General features: G+C 40.0%; 1 protein-coding gene across 8 annotated transcripts in view; it reads right to left on the bottom strand.

Moving 5' to 3' along the window:
- SEPT7 (septin 7) overlaps positions 1 to 21,424 on the bottom strand; it is a 99,757-nt gene extending 78,333 nt beyond the window's left edge. For 2 of the 8 annotated variants that reach the window (XM_019538580.1, XM_019538602.1), the window contains exons 1-3: positions 8,415 to 8,472; positions 6,540 to 6,544; positions 5,256 to 5,358 (exon numbers count right to left, since the gene is read on the bottom strand). In XM_019538580.1, the coding sequence (XP_019394125.1) occupies positions 5,256 to 5,358; positions 6,540 to 6,544; positions 8,415 to 8,457 (151 nt within the window). In that variant the 5' untranslated portion in view covers positions 8,458 to 8,472. Of the gene's footprint in view, positions 1 to 5,255; positions 5,359 to 6,539; positions 6,545 to 7,908; positions 7,911 to 8,414; positions 8,473 to 20,366; positions 20,369 to 21,273 lie in introns of those variants that run through there. The other 6 variants (XM_019538619.1, XM_019538635.1, XM_019538611.1 and 3 more) reach the window with 6 other exon arrangements.
- Positions 21,425 to 22,239: the final 815 nt, after the last annotated feature.

The raw sequence follows: 22,239 nt of genomic DNA, 5'->3' as shown, positions 1-22,239 counted from the left end.
AGAGTAAATTGGATGCTTATCTTGCTGGGATCCTATGACCCCAGCTGACTTCCTGCCCTTTGGGCAGGGGGCTGGACTCGATCTCCCCAGGTCCCTTCCAGCCCTAATGTCTATGAAATCTATGAATCTATGAAATAAGGCTATGATGCATAAAGGGACTGAGGCACAGTGATATTAATTATTTTCATGTTTAACTTTTAGGCACCTGGCTCCCAGAGTGGATTCACATGTTAGATGGCAGGATTCCCTGCGAGGGGGGTAAGAGGTGTGTTAAGAATGGGATTCACAACAGCCAGCACACAAAAGTAGAGGGACTATGGCAACTGAGTCAAAATACTGACTCAGTTCAGTCTTTAGTCTGAAACCCTGCCTCTTCTCGGGACTTCAGCACTACCATGCAACCCTCAAGTTAGATGACTGCAAGACTGGAATTCAGAGTCCAAACCCTTCTTGGCACCCAAGTTATCCTTCTGTATACAGACTAGTAGGCTCATTCATGTCTTACAACACAAGGAAGTGACGTTCATTCAACTTTACAGTAGAGGTTAAAGCATGTGCCTAACAGTTCAGGAGACAGACTCAATACCACTCCCAGACTTAGGGGCTTCAAACCTATACCTGGCCAGGAGACTGCCCCAACCACTAGACTACAGGCAAAGCTGGAATAAGGCCATTTCCATCCATCTTGTTCAGACTGTGCAGTAAAGAATTCAAGATCTAGAAGTGGGGTGATGAAGGATGAGCACAAGAAGAGTGATGAGATCTTTTATATGGGTGTCTCAAACACATCCACACAGGAGCCTAGAGCCCCAAGTTTAGAGGTTGTACTGGAATAACTTCTCATTCTGGCAAGCCTTAGCTCCACTGCCCTTATAATGGACCTTGCAGCTGCAGCAAGTGAATCTCTGCCAGATCTAAGTAACATCCATATTGGGTTGTAAATGAAAATTTAGATCTCCCTTTCTATATAAAGGGCTAACCTGGAATATCCCTTGCCCCAAAATGACTCTTTCCACAGGCAATCAATTACAGCAAAAGAATTTATTAAGTAGATGAAAAGAACTATACAAGAAAAACCACAGGTTTGGTGACAGAAGTAAAGAGACAAGAAAAGTCTTTTTTACCCTCATCAGGCCATCTTCTAGCCCTCCTGAGAGACTTCCCAGTACTTCCAGAGTTCAGCCTTCTTGGTGATTATGTCAGCCCTGACCGCTACCCAAGATTCAAAGATAAAGTGCATGCTACAAACTAGCTTCCTACATCACCTCTAACCACCAGCAGTCTCATGGGTCCCTGGAATCCTCCCAAAAAAACCCCTCCTTTTCTCCCCAAGACATGCGAAGCCCATCTGGCTGAAGGGTTATTTCTCTTAGTAGCCTCTCTACTGTGGAACAGATTTCACCGCTGCAGGCAGACAATATCCTGGGCTGCCCAACCCAAAAATGTCTCCTTTTGCCCACATCTACAAGTAAGAATTGTTTTTAAGTAGACGTTCCTTAGTCACTTGGCTAAATCATGCCCAAATTTATAAACATACACATAGACACAATACCATAATCTGTACAGCAATAAAAGCAATGTAAATAGAAAGAGCAGAACATGAGTTTTCCCAATGACAGCACATATCAGTACCATAGAGTACAAAGAAAACATTTGTGACATGCCACAACCCCCTGAAACATAATGGGGTTTGTGACCATGGACAAGTATAGAATTGGGTTCCGGTCCTCATTTCTGAGAGCTGCTTAAGCATTTTGCACTAAACTCATTGATAAAATGCAGAAACAAGGGCAATCAGACTTTATGAAGACTAATGTACAAAATAAGCAGTCACAGCAGTCAAGGTGGCCTTTTGGTCAATGTAAGGCCAATTGCCATTTTAATAAGGTTGGACCTATCTGGCATCTGATGCCTGCCTTACTGACAACTAAGGCTAAATTTAGGTGAAAAAATGTTCAAGTGCATGACTTAAGACATGTCGTTTACCTAAACAATTTAGTGGACACAAAAATGAGAAGATTTTTCTGTTCTTAAAATAGCAAAGCATTTCAAATGGGTTCTCAAGTATTTTGACAAGGTTCAGGCATCCTTAATGTTTGATACTTAAAGACCAAGATTTGCAAGGACAAAGGTACCATCTACATTTCTTCATCTATGATCTTAACTTTAGAGATTCTCCCCCCCCAAATTTAGATATAAGCTTTTAAAAAAAATAAGTATCACAAAAAACCCATTGATTTTGAAAGCATCCAGCATTATGCATTAGTTTGAGATTATGCCTAAGGGAATCAACAAAGGATGTCTATTTTTGTCCAACACCGATAAGTAATTTTAAATGAACTAAACAGAACTGAAACCTTGTTTTAGCTACTGACATAACTATCCAGGAATTAAATAGGATAGCATCTAGATGGTTTCAACTGTCTATTTTCCCATGGAAATGCTTTTAAGTTTAGAACAAGTTACCTTAGTTTTTAGTTGACAACAAAACGTGCTTTAGAGACAGTCTGAAAAAGACAATACAATTTTCCTATCTGCAAAAAGTACAGGTATGCTTCGAGCAACCTATTATCTATATAATGTCAGACAAGAGCACTTACAGTTAAGATATTTCTATCTTCTATTAAACAGAGGATACTTTTGCAATTAGAAGTTTACTATAATACAGAAAGAATAGCCCTTCCACCAATATGGTCTTATTTTTTCGTTGCTTATATGTACTTTACCTTCAGGTCAAAATTCTTCAAACTGGCACACTAACTACTTCTATATCAATTTCAATGAAGAACTTTCCCTGGTCTCAAAATAAATTATTCTACAGTGAAAAGGTCTGAAAGATTCACACAGCAGCAAGCAACCCAATTATAATTTGTACCACTCATCTAGCTGAAATACATCATCATCTAAAGATGTCTAACTGGGCAGTGTATAAGTTTTGGGGCACATGTCCAACCTAAAGTTACCAGTTTCCTGCCAGCCAAACTCTGTGAAAGATCTGGCATTAATCAAGGAAGCAAATAAAAAAAAAAAAAACCTATTCATTTTTTCCACTCTAATGAATATAAAAATTAATTCCCCCTTCCAATCAATAGGGTAACTTTCTTCTTCGCCACCAAAACAATTCATAATGCCTCTCCAAATAATTAAATACTGAGTAAATCCTCCAAAATAACATATACTGTATTATCTTACCCTCCACAGTGACCAGTTTAGGCTGCTCCTGTGAAATTAAATGAGGGTCCTCAAAAACTCTCATGCAGAGAAAAAAAAGTCCTAGCTCCTCAGGAAGACCTTTCCAAGAGCATTCTTTGTCACACATACATCCACCAAAGCAGCAAAGAGATGTTCACCATAACCTTCAGCAGACAAACCCACAACAGTTTAGCAATATATCTGTTGTCAGCAAACAAACCTGACAACAGATATATTTTTGCACGTTTAGGAAGACATCACTATAGGAATTCTCTAGTTCACGTTAATAAGGCTCTCCTGCAATAAAAAGCATGCAACAATTTCAAATCAGACTCTGCAGAATTTGATATAGTGCTTAGCTAGTAAAGTTTGTTGACCAGCCTGAACTAAAACAATGAAGTCCTGCCCCTTGCATGTATGTCTACATGTGCGCTTTAATGCATGGTAGCCTATTTTACAGTGCATTAATCATGTCAAAACTAATGCTAATACGCTCAAGTGCAGTAAAAACAGGCTACTGCACATAAAGCATCACTAAAAAAGCATGTATTGTCAATACCAGGAGTTAGGGCAGCCTAATGCACATTTATTTAGTACCTCACATCAGAGGTACTAAATTTAATGGACAGTAGCAAAAGCGCATTAATGAATGTGTAGATGCGCCCTATGGGTTGTCTCACAGCTTAAGAAGAGTTTTTTCTACTTTATATTTTCAGAAGCTAAGTGGAAAAGCACAGTTACTACTGCCAAAACACAGGAAACATTTGCTTTGCAGCCTCAAAATAAATAGCAAATTATTGGAGTTGGCTATCTTTGTGTAGCAATCCATTAATACCTTACTTCAGTTTTTTTTTTTTTTAACAATTTAGACAATAAAGTATCATTCAGTGCAATTTCTACACTACAAAATAAGTGAAAAAAAGGCTAACTCTCACTCTTTGCCACCCTCAAGTATAACCTGTTTTTCTCTTTTTGGTATGCTCATGCATTACTTGCATTTTTCATTCTAGAACAAATACATAATACACTAACACTGAAGGAGCTACTAATAAAAATATAGCTAACAGCTAACAAGTGAGTATTTATGTGCAACCACATAATAAAAAAAATGGAGGGGGAGGGGAAGGCTAAGAGAACATTTTAGTTAATATTCCAGAAGGCTATTCTAAGTCAGAGTCAGGATATCAGTGCTGCAGGGAGCAAGGGAGTCTGCTGACATAACACCTAGCTAGGAGGGGGGTTGAATGGACTGCCCATGCAGCATGAGCAACTGGGAGGTGGGGAAAGAGGAGGGCAGGGAGGGGGAAGAGCTCAACTGCCCACATGGCGCACAAACCTATATGGTGTGGGGGGAAGAAAGGGCAGGGAAAAAAAAACCCAAACAAAACACCAGGCTGCTCACGTGGCCAGGAGGATGAAGGAGATGCACAGCAGGTAAGAGCTCCGGAGATGTGTGGCCCCCAGGTCCGCAGCAAACTCACTATGGGGCTCCCAGCTGCCCAGAAAATAGACAGCCCCAACCTCTATATCAACTATTGCTGCAAGCTCTCTGCAGGCTTCAAGGAAAACACTCTACTCTGTTTACAGTTGGGGTTTTTTTGCAACCATGCAAACTAGAAATGCTTCTTTAAATTAAGGTTTATGGTTCTCTAGCAAATTTTGTGGCCAAAAGAAATACAGGATACAAAGAATCCTGATTACAGGTGATGTTTAAGGGGAAAAAAGAAACCAATTTGACCTTTCAGATCCCCAGCTGGATTTCATGCACTAACAACTAGAAGATACATTCCTACTTATCAATTGGAACTCAAAAATGTTTATACTGCCAAAAAACACTCTGCCACCATTTTCACAGTAGACCCATATTAGTATTTTTCTTTATGAAAAAGCACAGATTCTGTTGAAAGTTGCTTATCATCCCCATTTCATTAATTAAAATGGCAAGTACTCTAATGGGGTTATCTGAATGAAGCATCAATAGCTGCAACATGTAAAATTTACTCCAAATGTAGTCTTCTTATGAAGATGAGTCACCATCCAAATGCGTAAAGAAAATAACTTACCTACTACCATGAGTGTGAATTCAAATCCTCTCTTCACAGACTTTCTGTAAACTTGATTTGGGAGATTTGCAAATCCCACATATCCTTCAAGGTTCTTCTGTTGCTAATAGAAAAAGAAGCATTTGAAGCATCTCTAATAGCTGTTAATATTCTTAAGAATTATTACATCAATCTAGGAAATTCAAGACATTTACACATTATACTGTAAACTTGTTGCTGCAACTCAGTAAATTCTGTTTAAGAGTTTATTTTTGCCTCTGACAAGCAACACTGAGCAAAAGGCTGGCTAGCTAGTCAGGTCTTCTACACTGGTAATATGTTGCATCAGTATAGGCACATGGTGATCATTCCAAAACTTCACTGATTGAGAACAGGTTTACAATTCTTACAGGATAAAGGCATCTAAAGATGCAGATGGGTGCCTTATGGGATTTTCAGAAGCATATAGACAGGTTTAACTCCCAGCAGAACCACTCATCCAGCTCTCAGTATGATGAACATAAGCTAAATACCTTCATAAATCTAGCTCATGGCGACTAGAAACCACCTGTCAATCAAAAACCAATTAATGTGTCCTCTTAAAGAGAATCTTTGCATTTTAACTATGACTTATTTTAGTGTCACTGATTATTTTTTATATTTATTTTTCCATATGTATCATGCATATCTATGATAGTTTTAAAATTCTAATTTTGTACAAATATAAAAAGTGAAAATATCTTATAAAGGTTTGATTCACCACCATTTTCAAACCAGGAAGTAAAAGAGATAAGAATTGAGAATAAGGTCCTTAAGTAAGTGCCTATTTTACTAGACAGCAAAAAACCAACAAACATTTGGTGCAAAGGCTACATATTTAACAGTAAATATCTATGAGAATAAGCCTAGGACAATAAAAAGTACAAAAGCAAAACAGGATTGAAGTCAAACTAAGATTTCCTGTTTGCTGACTTTCATCATGTTTCTAACAGGTGATTTAGAAGTCAGAATGAAATCAATTCCATGCCACTTGGTTTTTTTATGACTTCCTACATTCCTACCTTTTAAATTCCTCCAACAGATTTTGAAAACTATTTTGTTACTTTTTCAGTGAAACATTTACCTCCAGGCTGTGAATAGAATATCACATTTCTAATACCTAAAGTAGTTTCATCTTAACATTTTATCCTCAGCTTGATTTTCATCCAACTGAAACTTGAGAGTTTTACTTCAGTTACTCAACTTCAACATTTATTTTTACTATAACACGAGTTGTCATGTAATTGCAAAAGTAACAGTACTTACAGCTACTTTGTAAACAACACAATTCCATCATTCAAAGTTCCAGTTATTGATAGGAAACATCCAGAGTGACAGAGCAAAAAAGTGATGAATTTCAAACGTTGCAATGATTGGCCCGATGACGCACAGCAGCAATACAGCAGAAACGGAAAGGAAACAAAAAATAAAAAGTTACTTACATTTGATCAACAATAGTTTACAGTATGGTTTTGTTTTGTTTTTTTAATTAAAGGATTTTCCACGCTATAATACCAACTATATTACAATTCTGAAACCATAATTCAAGCCTCCCTTCCCATCCTCCCCACCCCATGCATGCAGTTAAGATGGATGTATTCCATGATCGCGTGTTATTTCCACAGGGGTCCTACCTCACTTGATGACAAGGATACACTGCCAATTTTTTTTTTTAACCCCTACTGTTTTGTAAGCTTGTTTACTGCATCCAAACTCTATACAATCGAGTTCTAAACAAGTCTAGAATTATTAAAATTTCTTTAGGAGGGTTTCTATGGCACACTTGCAACTGCATGCAAACTCTTCAAGATGTTAATTTTATTTGACAATAACTGTACAGTGAAATTATATTATCCCCATTTTAAAACAAGAAACACACAAGGTAATACTAACTTTAATCCTTTAAATGTCAATTTTTGGTTCCAAATTTGATATCTATGACCTCATCTTTCAGAGTATTTAACACTGTAATACTACGACATGTTCAAGGCGCAGTTCCGCTATACTTTACTTGGCATTATGAACAGCGAAGCATTTCTACAAGTCTGGCTCCAAGTGTTTTGAATTCTCAGAAAGTGAGGAAGACAATTAGTGGCCACAAATGAAAATTTTCAGCTGCATGACCTGCCACCATCATCACACAGCAACTCTGCGATAGCAACATGAAAAGAATTTAGTTGAGTGACAGTTAAATGCTTCAAATCTCAAGACCATTCCCCTTCTCTCTCTTTCCAGAGTTTCTTGCCTTGCTGTCTGCATACTTTCCAACTTTCAGAGAAGTGTACTGAGGGTCCTCTAGACCAGTGCTTCTAGAAGTGGTGGTCTGCGGACCGGTGCCAGTCTGCAAGCTACTGGTCACCAGTCTGCACCGAGTTGCCAGGAAAGAAAGAAATGTACTTTCAGAAGTATAACATTGATATGTCATAGCACCACGGTTTGTAAGTTCCAACACTCCAGGTGGTGTCACGTCGTACAAGGTGAGGAAAGAGAAAGAAACAGCCGGTCGCACATTTGTGTAGCGCTGTTGCACGCAGTTACTGCCACTGGCTGAACCGGGCACCGGTCCCTGGCCTACAGGAAAAAAAGCTGCCGGTCCACCACATCAGATAGTTTGAGAAGCACTGCTCTAGACAACAGCTTTATTCAATTCACCATCATAATTTATTTAAAAACTCATCATGTGGAACCATACTCTTCTCTTCCCCCACCCTATGTTAGCAGCCAGGTTGGGGACTTCAGATTGCTACTACAACATAGTCACTTCAAGTAAACTGTTCCTCGGTGGGAATCAGCTACTAGAAGAGAATGAACTACAAAAAACTAGAACTCCTGGTTCCAAAATGATACCTTGTATTAGACCAACTGGAAAATAGCAAGAAAGCGGTCCTTTTCTTTTAAATAAAAATTCTAGTTTTTTGCACGTCTTTTTGTCTCAGACCAACATGGCTACCAAGTACACCCTAGAAGAAAATGAGACACTTCGCTAAAGATTTTCATAGGCATGTGCTGAAAGTGAGATGTTTACACTCCCCGATCCTTATTATTCTCCAATGGCTAAACCCTTCCACTCCTCTTTCAAAAGTCTGCCTGCTTGCCCTCTGTTACTAGCCATCCTATGCAACTCTGCTCCTGACTAATCACCTGCAACTACCCTGGAGTCAGGTCGATTCCGGGGCATCAGCATCTGGAGAAAAGAAACAGTACCCCCCTCCTTTCACTTCTGCTGTCTGTCACCATAGGAGCCCCTTGCTTCCCAGCCGACAGGAAAAGCAATTGAAGGCAAGTCTTCCTTAGACCACAAAATTCCAGGGTTGAGCATTCGCAGTCAGTCATTCTGTGGAATTAGTACGCAAGAACTGTTTGACATGCCAGAACTATGAGCTCATAACAGGGTGGAACATATTCAAAATCAGATTTTTTTAAAGGCTTATAACTTGGCCAACAAGGTGTAAATTTTCATGGGGGACAATGAAAGAAGCAACCCTGGGGCCAGGCCACCATCCTTACCAAAGCTTCTCACTGGAATTAACGTATATTTTTTAAAACATGCCTGGAACAATGTGTTTTCCCCCGACTTTGTTTTTAGAACATGGCTATACCAGTCTGAACTTTTCAAAAATATTCAACCTAAAAAAGCCACCCGTAAAGAAAAATGCTAGCCTTAGCAGCTGAAAAGTAGCGAAAATTAAAGTAACTGAAAACAGTATCTTACAAAGAGTTACATATCCTAAAAGATGACCGCTAGCTACCTACACCATGCATATAAAAAAAAATTTCCTTTTCTTTATTTAATTGCTAAAGTTAGTATTGTAATTATTTCCCCATGAACAGTTACAAAGATAAAGGAAATTTTATTTTATAAATATTTCAGAGGTGGTAATTTGCTGCAGTAACAACATACTTTAAGAAACTCAGATAAATTGGAAGCAGGATTTTCTCTGCATAAAAGTTTGTTTCCAAAAGGCTTAAAGCTTCCAAAACTCAAAGCAATTACCCCTGCAATATCATTTTTTCCAGTAGAGATGCCTAACCATCTTCCCTAGAGAATATTTATTTTTTGCTTCCATATTTCTATGCAGCTAACTACACAATCCCAATGCTGGAAATAAACCTTAATTAGCTTTTTTTTTTTAGGTAAATAACAAACAAACATCAATAAACAATTTACAAAACTTCTTTTTTCAACATAGTGTATATCTGAAGAAATACAATTCCTGCAGTGTTAAAAACTGTATAAAGCTTTCCAATGGACCCTAGAAGATTCCTAAACTTGCTCAGACTTTAAGGGTATAGCATAGTGCTGTTAGGACTGGAATACTAACCTGATGCAATTAGTACCAAGGTACATCAACAAAGCTGTGAAAAGCCCCAACATCTCCTTTCAGGCAGTGCTAGTAATATTATTTTCTTTTAAAAATTACCAAATTGATAAACTTGCAAGACTACACCCTGAACATACGTGTGGTACAAACAGCACAAAAGGGGAAACCCTTTATTCTGGCTTATGAAATTCAACTTATTCAAAAGCTTCTGCAAGTAATTTTTTTTTTGCTTCAATATTTTGAGTTAATTAAAAACATCTGCTGAGTCAATGATGACTAACTTATGATCTGGGTGGCAAGGATTTAGCCTGGACAGAAAGGAAACTAGCAGTTCTATTCTCACCAACAGGCACCAGCTGTAGCTAGTGGAAACTATAAAATATAAGTTTTTTAAAAGAGTAAAATAACCTTGTTTACAAAAGTGAAAATTTGAGGTCCAGCCTACACTTGAGGAAAAAAAAAAAAAATCAAACTTGCTTTTCCACTGAACAGACTGAAATGCATCTCACAAGAATAATGATTCTCTCTCTAATTACAGCCTATCCTTGACGTTCCTAGGTACCGGCCTGAGTCTGGCTAATTGAGTCCTCATGAAACACCAGCACAACTGATACACTCAACTCAAGAGCTGTCTCTCATCCAGACTCAGTTAGATCTGGAAGAGAACATGGTATTTGAGAGGCTGAAGAGCACAGGTAATACCAATAACTCTCTTCTTCTCACAAATTCAAACACTGATCATATACTAATGGTTCTCAACCGTTTTTAGACTTAAGGCACCCTGCAGAAAATGCCTACTTTTAGCTTTCACTTATTTTCTGAGTGCAGAAAAATTACAAGAAATTCTTCTGTCACAGAGAACTCAGAAAAACCAGAACAGGTCAAAATGTTTTTGATGTTATAGATTACTATTTGAAATCTCTAGATTTATCTTGTAAATCAAGTGCAGGTGTTTACAAGCCTAAAAGGGCTAGCATTGCACATCACACTTAAAAGGATCCTGCAACACTCTGGTTGAGAATTGCTGTCATGTACAGCCCTCTGGCTGAGACTGGTAAGGCACCTGTGGTTTGTTAAAACAAAAGACTGAACCAGCAAACCAGAAACTGTTCAACAATTAAGACATGACATAACTAGGCGACCAGAATAGCAGCATCCTGGGAGGTTATGGGAAAATAAAGGTACAGCTCAATCTTCTCTGGTAGCAACAGGAGGGTAGGATTAGATGGTGTGAAAAACACTGCTGAGGGATAGAGAGATTAGACACAGAACTCAGGTGGCAAAGCTAGGCAATTCACCAGTTAAGGGAGCAGTCCACTTTAAAAGCCACACATCTTAATCATAAAGGCCCAGAATGGAGGCAAAACCACTAGGTGCAATTGTACAGACAAGTCCAACAAAACGAATTAGACAGCTGTTTAGAACAAGTCATTGTATACTTTGTTTCAATTTTATCATTCATTGGCGTTAGCTGAACAGAGCTACCCTAGTCTTTCGCTAGGAGAGCAACTGATATGTTCCTGTGTGTATTTAAGAGCATATTCCATAGTCATTGCTACAATATTTCTTCTATTTAATGTTTAATATTAAGATAAAATCCTCTAAAAGAGGGTAAGAAAGCATACCGGGGGGAGCAGGTCAGAAGAATAAGCTCTTGGCCAGCATCAGAAAATAAATTAACAAACCTCAACTGTATTTTACATTGTGTTCAATGACACTTCTATTCTAACCTTTCTCCCCACCTCTTTACCTTCACTACTGTCTATCCTTATGCCAACACAAGGCTGAAGTTGCTAAAGCTATCTAAACATCTTTTACCTGAGAATCATAAGTTATCTTTAAAAGTTTTCAATTGTAACAAACAACCAAGATTACTGCAATAGAAATAAGAAAAATATATTTCTCACAGGTTTAGTTTGTTCATGACAGTGCATTCTCTACTCAGTTTGTGGTTTCTCACATAGCAGAGATCTACAAGATGATTACAGCAGCAACACTGGAAGATGGGATCATCAGGAATAAAAGAAAAGGACTTTAAAAAAAGCAAAGTACCTAATCTGACTTCCAACTCTCATGAAATCAACTGGATTTTGTTGACAGTATTCCTTGGGAAAGAATGATTTTTCCCCCCTAACAAGACAGTTACCCACTTTCAAATGGGCCATTTTAAGTGGATTTTCTTTCTTTACACAACAGAAGAAAGATGTGTTCTTTTCAAAATTTACAGCTGAATAGCCATTACTGTAAGTGTCTGTAGAACAGCGGTGGGCAAAATGTGGCCCGGGGCGGGATTCAGCCCACCGGGCCATTCTGTACAGCCCGCGAGACCCCTAAAAAAAAAAAAAAAAAAAAATGTAGAAAAGTAATATTAACCTGCCCTGGGCCACATGTCATGCAGCCTTTGATGGCTTTCCAAAACTCAGTAAGCAGCCCTCCGCCCAAAATTACTCCCCGCCCCGCTGTAGAAGGTGTAAAGCCTTAAGCTTTCAGATACGCAAGAAAGTATTTTGTTGATTTTCTATTACAAACATTCAAGAAAAGGGAACATTTCCTGTCTTAACTCCAGAGTCAATTTGAGGGACAGTGTCTCTCCAGAAACTAACCTTTGGCATTTGGGTTTCAGTTCATAAGGCATGATTTTACACATGCCGTCTGTGATGATGACCTATTCCACATGGTTTATACTACATGGATAAGAGACATTCACTAAGTTAATTCCCATAAATGCTTGTAGATTCCTCCAGCAGGAAGGCTTCCTGATAAAGGACATAACATCTACTGTGTAATACAAACTGTTCTTGCATTTGTAAGCCTTTCTAAAGGGTTTTCACTTTAAAATAGAGGCCAGAAGTCTCAAATATAAACACACTACCAAATTTCTTCAAAATCTTCCTACAAATGAAAGCTTGTATTTAGAGGTTATCCCTTACTCTTACAAAATACTACATAAATATTTCAAATGCTTAATTTAATTAAGTATTCTTACTTCAAATTGTTGAAAATAAATTAAAATGGGTCACTTAGCTGTTAGCATGAGGAATTTTCATTTCAATAACCAAAGATTTCATGTTCTAGAAAAGTCTAGTTACTCTGAATCTCACAGGTGTTAGGCAATTAATTGCCTCCCATTTGGGAATAAATATACATATGCGTGTCAGTTTTTCTCTATTTTATATATTTATATTAGTCTCTATTTTCCTAAACTAGTTGTACATGTTTTTGAGGATTTGAGAGCTTTTCCCCCCACTTAAGCTTAGGACAGGAAGTCGCTCAGAAACAAAGACTTCCTTATTGTGCACCCTTTTTAAGTGTTTTTTAATATTATATGAAGGTTGTTGTTTCTACACGACCTTTTCTGGAAGCAGAGATACCTTTGTTAAAGGCCAGGGAAGTGACTGGAGATTCAAGTAGAGTGTTCATGTTTAACTGCCTAGGAAAAAAGCCTATGAGCTTAACCAAACTCACTGTAAACTATCTTGACCAACTACAAGACAGACTGTAGTTAATGAGCCTTTTTGCACCTCATTAATTGTACCTCACTGAGGTTACCTTGTTTCTCAGAGCCTTATGCCTTTGCTACCAGAAGCACTGAAACTGACATTATCAAGCCATAATTCAAGGCTTCTAGTCCATTTCACCAACTATGCACTTAAAACTGTAATAGTATTGTATAAAACTGAAGGGTTGGGTGCACTTAATGACATGGCTAACTACATCCCTTTATTGTTTGAAGGCAGGATAGAGGTGCACCTTACAGATGCATAAGCTTTTGTGAGCCTCTGATTCAGTTAGTTTCTAAGGTACACCTCTATCCTCCCTTATGTCAGACACCTATCAGTTGAAGAAGGACTAGCACACTGCCAAAAAGTAAATTTAAGAATGAAAAAGGAGTCAGTACACAACCAAAAGAAACTTCCCAATGAAAAGCCCAACTCCTTAGCCACAGGCGAAAAGAAAAATTGGGAAGGTCTCTCTGGGCATTTATATACATACTTTTTTGTCTCACAATACACCGGAAATTCTCCGCTTGGGAGAAGACTCAATAAAGACAGGTCAGCGGACAGGAAGTGGCAGTGGTGCGCTTTTGAAATAAATTACCTCTGATGTACTTTAATTCAAAAGCACACAGCCACCATTTTCTCAGCACTGATGCACATTTCACTGCTTATACAACTGCAACCGTTGCAGTGCCGGGCACTTTTCAAAGCACCTGATGCTGTGGCACTTGCATGCGTAAAAATGCCCTATAAGACGAGGTCCCCAAATCCCATTTAGAAGCCTCTAGCCTTTCTACCAACCCTACTTGGAAGCTTTCCTGTTAGTCTTACTAGCAAGTTTCAAATTTGAAGCAGACGTTTCCTAAACCACTCAAAAGGAGAATGAACTTTGTCTACAGAATTCCATCAAGTAGTCTGAAGTCAGTCAAGCAAAAGGCAAAGACACATCCCTTCTCTAAGGCAGCATTTCCCAACAGGTGTGCTGTGGAATTTTGGGCTGAAGCCATGCCCCCTGCCTTCTGCCACGACAGACAGACAGACAGACACCAGTCCACATTCGGCCCATGTGCCCCCCAGTAAGTGTGCCGCCAGAACGAAAAGGTTGGAAAACACTGCTCTAAGGTGCCACTAGTATCCTTTGTCCTCCCATCTACTGAGAAAAGACAACATTCCTACTGCTCCCTCCCACACAGGGTTATTTTAGTTATTTATTTTTCACTTATTCTCCCCCCCCAAATGAACTCCATTGCTTCCCTTTGTAGCTTGGCAAATTTATGAACCACAGCAACAGCAGCATGAAACCTGCATAATTGGTGACAGTTTCGAAGGTGTCCATAGGATTCAACAGTACCTTAATACTTGGCAGAATTTAAAACAACCAGCATTGTTAGAGCTGTCCACAAATGTTGGAAGATAGCACTACACCAGTCCATACACTGTTCATATCTGGAAGCTTGTAAGTGTTAAAAAAAATTATTAAACAAAAATTCAGATCCTGTAGAAGATCAGCTTCTCCTAGTTGCTTGGGGTCAGTAAATTTTTCAGCCCCCAATTCCAAGACATTTGGCAGCCTCCAAAGGAAACTAATATAATCTTCAGTTATTCCTTTGATTTATTAAAGAGCATCCAAGTTTAGCTGCTAAATTAATAAGTGCTGTTTACATTTTCAGAGACAAAAAAGCAAGATGGGTTTCTTGGCCTCCTTCCACTTTGGAGCATTGGAAATTTCCAATTAAAATATTTAAGCCTGCATTTGGAACCCAAATGTTTGAGCCTTAACTCTGCATTCTTTTATTACCCTTTTTATTTATTTTTAAAACAAAATATTTAATATTGTACATAGTGAGAATCTCATTCCAGAGGAACTCAAAGTGCTTTACAGAGGGAATCATTTTAGAAGAAATGCAACTACTTGTGGTAGCTGTTTGAACACCCCTTAACATAACTGCTCAGTTTAGGACAATACGTCAACACAACTGAAAAGGGAATATAGCTAAGCATAGTCCATAGGAAAGCAGGGCCAGAAAGGACCTCATTAGGTCTTCTAGTCCAGCATCATTACAACTGGAATTTGGCCTGGATTAAAAAAACATTAAATTAAAAAAAGAGGGATCTTCAGTGGTCAACAGTATGGCTGGACCGGAGTTACACAACTCACTCAAGAGACATCACTTGTACCATACTGGCAAGTCATGCTAGGTGACTGACCCAGTTCTGACTGGCTGGGGAGGAGTGGTACCTACCTAACTACCAATATTACCTCCTGCATTTGAGAGAAATTTTCTTTAAAATCTTTGCATGTAATATAGCATAGTGGAAGTGAATACTTAAGTTATTTGACTAAAATCACCACCATCAGTCTGTTGCCTTGAACAGGTTAACAGTCACACTCCCTATACTATTTGAAGTCAAGAACTTCCTCCTGAAATCCCTTTACTGCTTTCAGGTTTATTAATTGATAGTAAGGAAGATGTGTTTATATTCACCAACAGGGCAAACCAAACAGGGCTTAAGTTTATTACAGCATATTCATTTGCTTTAAGAATTGGACTCTTGGCCCTGAATGCTTAGTTATATAACACTGTGTCACCTGAACCTCCAAAAGAGACATATAAATTACCTTAAAGTACCCAAGGGCAGTGGTTCTCAACATTTTTAGACTCGATGCACACCTCAAAAAATACAAGCTCTGGTTCACTCAGTTTTTGACTACAGAAAAATAAATCAATTTTTCCTCTTGCAAAGAACTCACTCAGACCACAACTCAGAATGCCCAACACTATGGATTCCTATTTGAAACTTCTGGGTCTATCCCGCGAGTCACATACGTACATGTAACAACACTAACATTGCATGGCACCCCATGAAACATTTGAAAAGCTCTAAAGGCAGTCCACGGTGCCATGGCAGCATGCTTGGGAATCATTGTCCTAGGCAATCTACAGACTAGATAAATAGCTCCCATCTGTCTCTCTTCAGTATCTGTATTTCTGGAAACTACTCACTTTGCATGGACATTTTTTGAACTTCTACACATCTTCTACAACTGCCAGAGTTTCATTGAAATGGTAGCATTTCAGGGACTTTAATACCAGAAATCATTAGATGCCCATTCAACCTTCTGTATAATACAAGCAATAGAATTTCATGGCAAGTAAAACATTTCTGGGGGAAAGATATCCAGTCATTAGACAGAGGATCCATCATTTCCACTGGTAACTCTTCAGTTCAAACATATGCCTTAAGTCTAATGTTATGTTATACCTTTATCTCCCATACTGAAAAGCCTTTAATATGTTCTCTCCACGGGTGTCATTTCTTGATCATTTTTGTGATATCCAGTCCTAACCCCCTTTGTTTTGGAGGGTGAGCAAGTGCTAATATTTTCAATATTGGATGCAACCATCTACATGATAATCTTTTACCCTTTACATTTTATCACTTTGACACAGAAATTATAACTTGGGAAGAAAAAATTGGAAATAAGATTTTGAGTGAGTAAGAACAAAGCCATTTAAGAAACAAGCTAGAGTACGTATTTCATTTTCCATGATCCCCAGCAACATAGATAAGTGACTTTAAAAGGACTAAAAAAATGCAATAAATTGACCTTTGTCACAGCATTAGCAATTACCATCATAGGTGGGCTTGGCAGAATTTGAGTTTAATTTGTTTAATAATTTTGATGAATAATATTGATGTTTATTTTTAAGCATTTGTTTCAATTCTTTAATCGATTTAAATCTTCAGGATTGCAAAAATTAGGGGTGGGGAGGCAGAAAGTTTATTAATGATAATATACTATTATTATAGTGATGTTTAACTACCCACCGTGACAAATGTAACTACTGTAGGACTGCTGCCAGCTGAGCAGCAGAGCTGCCATCGGTCCCAGCTCCACTACCCCATAGCTCCCTTCATCTGCTTTGTTATTTCCTCCTCCTTTGTTCCCAACCCCCTGGGGTTTCTGGGAGTCACAATCCAAACTACAGTCAGCAAGGTTCTGTAGGACTGCTCCCCCTCTCATCCCACACTTCATTAGCCATCATTTTTCTTACATACCCTTTCTATAAATTTTGATTATTAACAGTGGAAATACTTTTTGGTCCGTCTGTGAGTATGAGGTGAAATCAACGTTTATCAATGTTCACCGAAAAAAATTTAACCCTGCCAAGCCTAATTATATGTATGATGAAATTAGCTTAAAATTCTTGGTATTAAAAGATCAGAAACATGCAGTACTTATGGCCAAGTAGAAGTAGAAACATCAGTTCAAAAGTTGGTCCCCACTGGTAGGATAAAAACTAAGCTGTATGCAGAGTAAACTTTTTTGGAATGGGATCTTAACATTGTGCATTAGAATAAGGTTCATTCTTGTAGACACAAAGCAAGCATACATTTTTGACTTTCTGCTTGAGCAGTAACCATTTTCTGCAATGCTTTCAAACCTGTCAGCTGTGCATCTTAGTCCTTAGGATAGTCATTGCTATCTTTAAAGGGCAGTTTTCTCACTGCCATGCTTCATTGATACAGTAACTATCTGAGTTTGCTATGCAAGAGCAGGAAACTCAATGAAAGTGAAACAAAACAAAATACAGAAGTAATTATTTGATTCTTATTACAAAAAACCAAAACCCTCTTAACTATAAAGAGACATTCTATCCTGAGACAAGATGTTAAAGAGGTACCTTAAAATTGTGATTAAAAACATCCAACAAACTAGTGTGCTTTTTTCACCATTGACACATTTGGTCATCAAAACTACCAATTTCTGCAGAATTTAAGTTTTCGTTAATATTTCATAACTCCTCTCACAACTGAAAAAGCTAGAAACTCAGGCACCTCATTTATACCGTTTTCCCTCCTCTCCCAATCCACGACACAAAAAAGGTCTATACTCATTAGTAACTAGGGTTTTTACACCCCTGCTTAAGAAGAGCTTACAGTTTAACACTACTCAAAATTAAATAGTGATTTGAACAGTGGTTAAACTACTCAAATCATGATTAAATACCACTCAAATTACTTACAACACAGATAATTAGTCTCTTTCATGTATGAAAGAACAAGTTTTAGAAAGCAAGAACGTATCAGACATGTATATCTATGGTCTAAACAGGGTATGTGAACAAAAGTCCTGCATCAAATATAAGTAAAATATATACATCTGTGATTAGACATCTGCCCTATTGCAATGACAGCCTCCCCAAAGCACCTCCACCAAAGGCTTCCCTCATCACCCCATGCAGGTCTTCTACACATCTTGAGTAATGATCCAGTCTTCCATTTGAACTATTTTTTTCTTACTGGTAAGAATCAAATTATGCCATCGCAGTTACCCTTAGCAATAAGATACCCAAATGACAGAGTAAACACAGGCAAGGAAATACCTGACCACAAGAGAGCAGGTAATAAAAGAACAACCAACTCAACAGCTGTTGGATTCAGCGATTTACATTCCAAACAGTTTTTTGAAATAAAAATCAAATCCCAATTCTGTCATATAAGGAAAACAATTTATTACCCTTTATTTAAAAATTAATGTCTGACAATTCTTTATATTTTTGTTCCGTTTGCAGAAGCTGGTAGTTAAAGAATGTACCTAATGCACCACACTCTGAGACAAGCTACTTGACTTTGTGGGTAAACTGAAGGAAATACTGTGGTGTATTACCAGAGAACAGAGGTCTGATGTACATTTGTCTAAATCTCTGGATGACTAACTAACAACTTTTTAAAGTAACAGATGCAGAGAAGAGAGGTACTTTTTTACTAAACAGCTACATTACAGGAATGCAATATGTAACGCACATATGATAGGTTTCAACTTTATCATGGAATATTTACATATTTATGTGATTTACATGCCTCTCTTCTCAACAAGAGCTCAGTGAATCTTACAATAAGACAACGGAAACAACTTAAAAGGGCAACTAACATAAATAAAATAAAACAAAGCAGAGTAAACATTTAGTAAACATCATCTAGGCCTAGCTATGGCTGCTAGATGCCTGCCCAAATAGAAAGGTCTTGCAGCAGCCTCTGAAAGGTGTCCAGGCTTGGGCACAGCTCAAGCAAAAGCATGTTCCTGAGCTCAGGAAAAACTGCTAAGAACAACCTCCCATATGTTTTATGTTCAGACATGAGGGTTTTGGTTAAAATGACCCCGCATCATCTGAACAGTAAATTATATACATAGAGAGGAAGATATCAACCAAAAATTTTACTAATCTATTTCTATTTTAATAACAGTAAACATTGTACAGGGCACCCCAAGCTATGCAGCAGCCATATATTTCAGTATAGTCCAAGTGAAGACTGATTTTCAAGTTAGACCAGGTACCAGCCTATTGAATCTATAATCATCTTTTTTCCCCCTACGACTTTTTAAAATTTGTATCCATACACAGAGTTTCCATTTATTGGGCCTGGTTGTAAACATTTTGCTAGAAAAATGCAAATATTGCCTAAAGCTAAAGAACTACGGCTCCCACTCTGGACTTTAAAAACCAGCAATCCAAAGCTGTCACTTAATGCTTCAAAATATAAAACACAAGTGTCCCATTCATTTCCTTATATTGTCATGAAGCATATGTTGTAAATCCCATATATGCATATATTCAAGAGGAAAGGAGAAAAGTAGTTGTCCTATATTTTCTTTCCTAGTGTAAAATACTAGTTTTGCACTTCAAGAACAGACACAAAAAAGCCTCTATCACACTTAAATACAGTCTCACCTGCCAGTTCACTGACTTCCTTTACCTTCACGTTGTACTCCCACCTAGTTCGGTTACAGAAAGAGGGGAAGTGCAAGATGCAAGGAGGACTTTAGAAACAAATGAGCAAAAGCGTGGCAAAATACCTTGACTGGGTGACTTGATCTAATGTTGTGATCCAGCGGCAACCATAACAATTCAACTAATCTTATCATCCTTATGATCTTAGTTTGATAGCATCAGTAAAAGTAACAGTTTGGTGTAGAATTTATTATTCTAGTCCCAGCAAGGCACTGATGGAGAGAGCCTAAAAAAGGCATTAGCTGTCCATTAGCAAAATGACAGAGGAGCCAACCTATCTAATTTTCAAAGATGCCAAATATGTGCAGAGTCACAGAGACAAGGGCTTTGCAGGACAGTATGTTTTATCAGACCAGCTGCGCAGCTGGGATGGAGCTCGACACGCTTCTGAACATGAGATGTTCTCCATCCCAAGAAAACAAGAAAAGCTACCTCCCGACAAAATCCTTGCCTCTCGTGTCATTTCTGGACCAGCACAGCTACAAATCATGGCTTGGCCACTACCATATTCATGCAGACACTTTCTTTTTCTCATTTGGGCCTACGCATATACCATCATATAAACGCTTAGGATTTTATTCTCCCCCCAGCCTCAGGGAAACATCTCATCTCTCTGCTCAGCCTTTCCACCTTTACGTGAGGGAGAGCACAGAGGTGTCAGAGGACTACCTAAGTGAATGCCATACAGGAGAAGAAAGAATGAAGAGTAAACCAATATCCTGAGTAGATACTGTCTGCCCAAAATCCTCCTATGAGGAGGTTTGTGGGGGGTGGAGAAGGAAGACAACATCTACTCAGAACTGAGAGAAAACCAAGATCCCTTCTCCTCCTGCACAAAATTCACTCGGGCAGCCCTGCGACACCTCTGGGCTCTCCCCACGTGACAGCAGAAAGGATGAGTGCGTGGATGGAGACATGCGTGCTCCTCATAGGTCAGGGAGGAAAAACATTTTAAAACCTAAGCATTAGACGCAGGCACACGTACGTTGAAAATGAAAGCGACCCCTCTACAGCAGCCCTCCAAAACCATGCCCCATGTCCCCCCAGCCCCACTGCAACCTCCGTCTGCCCCTCCCAGCACAAACCAGTGGCGACACCTTGGGGGCAAAATAAAAAAATCCGTCTCCCAGGACCAGAAAGCCCCGCTCCCTGCAGTGAAACCCTCCCTCGCTGCCAAAATTTAAAAAATTAAAACAAAGGTCCGTGCCTCCCGCATCCCCCTCCCCTCCCCACATATTTGAGGCGCACCCCCCTCCCCCACAAATACGAACTGAGGGAGGGGGCACCGCGGCCGTTGGGGACCCGCCGCCCATGACGGGGGTGGCGGCGCCCCCAGGCCGGCCCGGCCGAGCTGTCACGGCCGCGCCCCGGGCTGGAGACTCACCCATGGCGCTGGCGGCGGCGGCGGCAGCGGCCGTTCCTCCCCCCAGCGCCTGCTGCGGCGGCGGCCTCCGCCCCGCCGATTCTCCAACGCGCTCTACGCCAACGCCGCGGGGCTCCCTCCGCGCGTTGCACGCCCGCCGCCGCCTCGCGCGCTCTCCTTCTCCTCCTCCTCCTCCTTCCTCCGCCTGCCCGCCCTCCGCAGCTTCCGGCCCTGCCTCGGACTCGCGCGCAGCTTTGCACACGTTCTCCCGCCGCCCCGCTCCCACGAGATGTTCCCACTGTCCCCGCCCCCCGCGTGACGCTAAGCAGCCATTTTGCGGCCGGGCAAGCTTACTCCCCAGGACTTTATGGCCAAAGGGGGAGGAGGGGGACGGAGCTGAGCCTCCAGGGTGGAGGCCTTGCCCGAATCCAATATGGCGACTACGCTATTTCCGCAGAAGCGTTACGCTTTCCTCAGCGTAGGCTGCGAGGAGCGCTGTAGTGCCTTACGTTTCCCGAGGAGCTTTACGCAATCAGCGCAAAGGCTGGGGGGGGCTGGGAGGAGCGGAGTTCCTGAGTGGGATCGTGCGGCCCCTCGTCCTAGCGCGCAGCGTTCTCAGGCAGGGGCTGGAGTGGGGCCGGTCGTGCAAGCGCTGTCGGGGTGCAAACCTGGTTCGTGGGATAAACCCGGAGATTTCAGCCAGGATCCGTATCTGTGGCTCGCTGAGGTCTTGGCAGCAGAGAAACTGCTCTATTTCTTGTGGGCATAAGGCAAAGAATGAAAACCAAGAGCTGGCCCTTTCCCAGGGGGGTTCAGGTCTAGCCAGGGGGGCCTCGAGTCTACCCAGGGCATCTTCAATTTACCCAAGGGGCCTCAAGTCTACCTAGGGCTGCCCCTGCTCTACCCAGGGCTGCCTCGGGTCTAGCCAGGGGGACCTAAGATCTGCCTGGGGGTTTCGAGTCTACCCAGGGTTCTTCAGGTATCCCC

This window comes from Crocodylus porosus, unplaced genomic scaffold, assembly GCF_001723895.1.
Source record: "Crocodylus porosus isolate Cpor-Errol unplaced genomic scaffold, CroPor_comp1, whole genome shotgun sequence".
NCBI classification, from domain to species: Eukaryota; Metazoa; Chordata; order Crocodylia; family Crocodylidae; genus Crocodylus; species Crocodylus porosus.
Note: the sequence above shows the minus strand (reverse complement) of the source record. Positions and strands in the feature narration are given on the sequence as shown.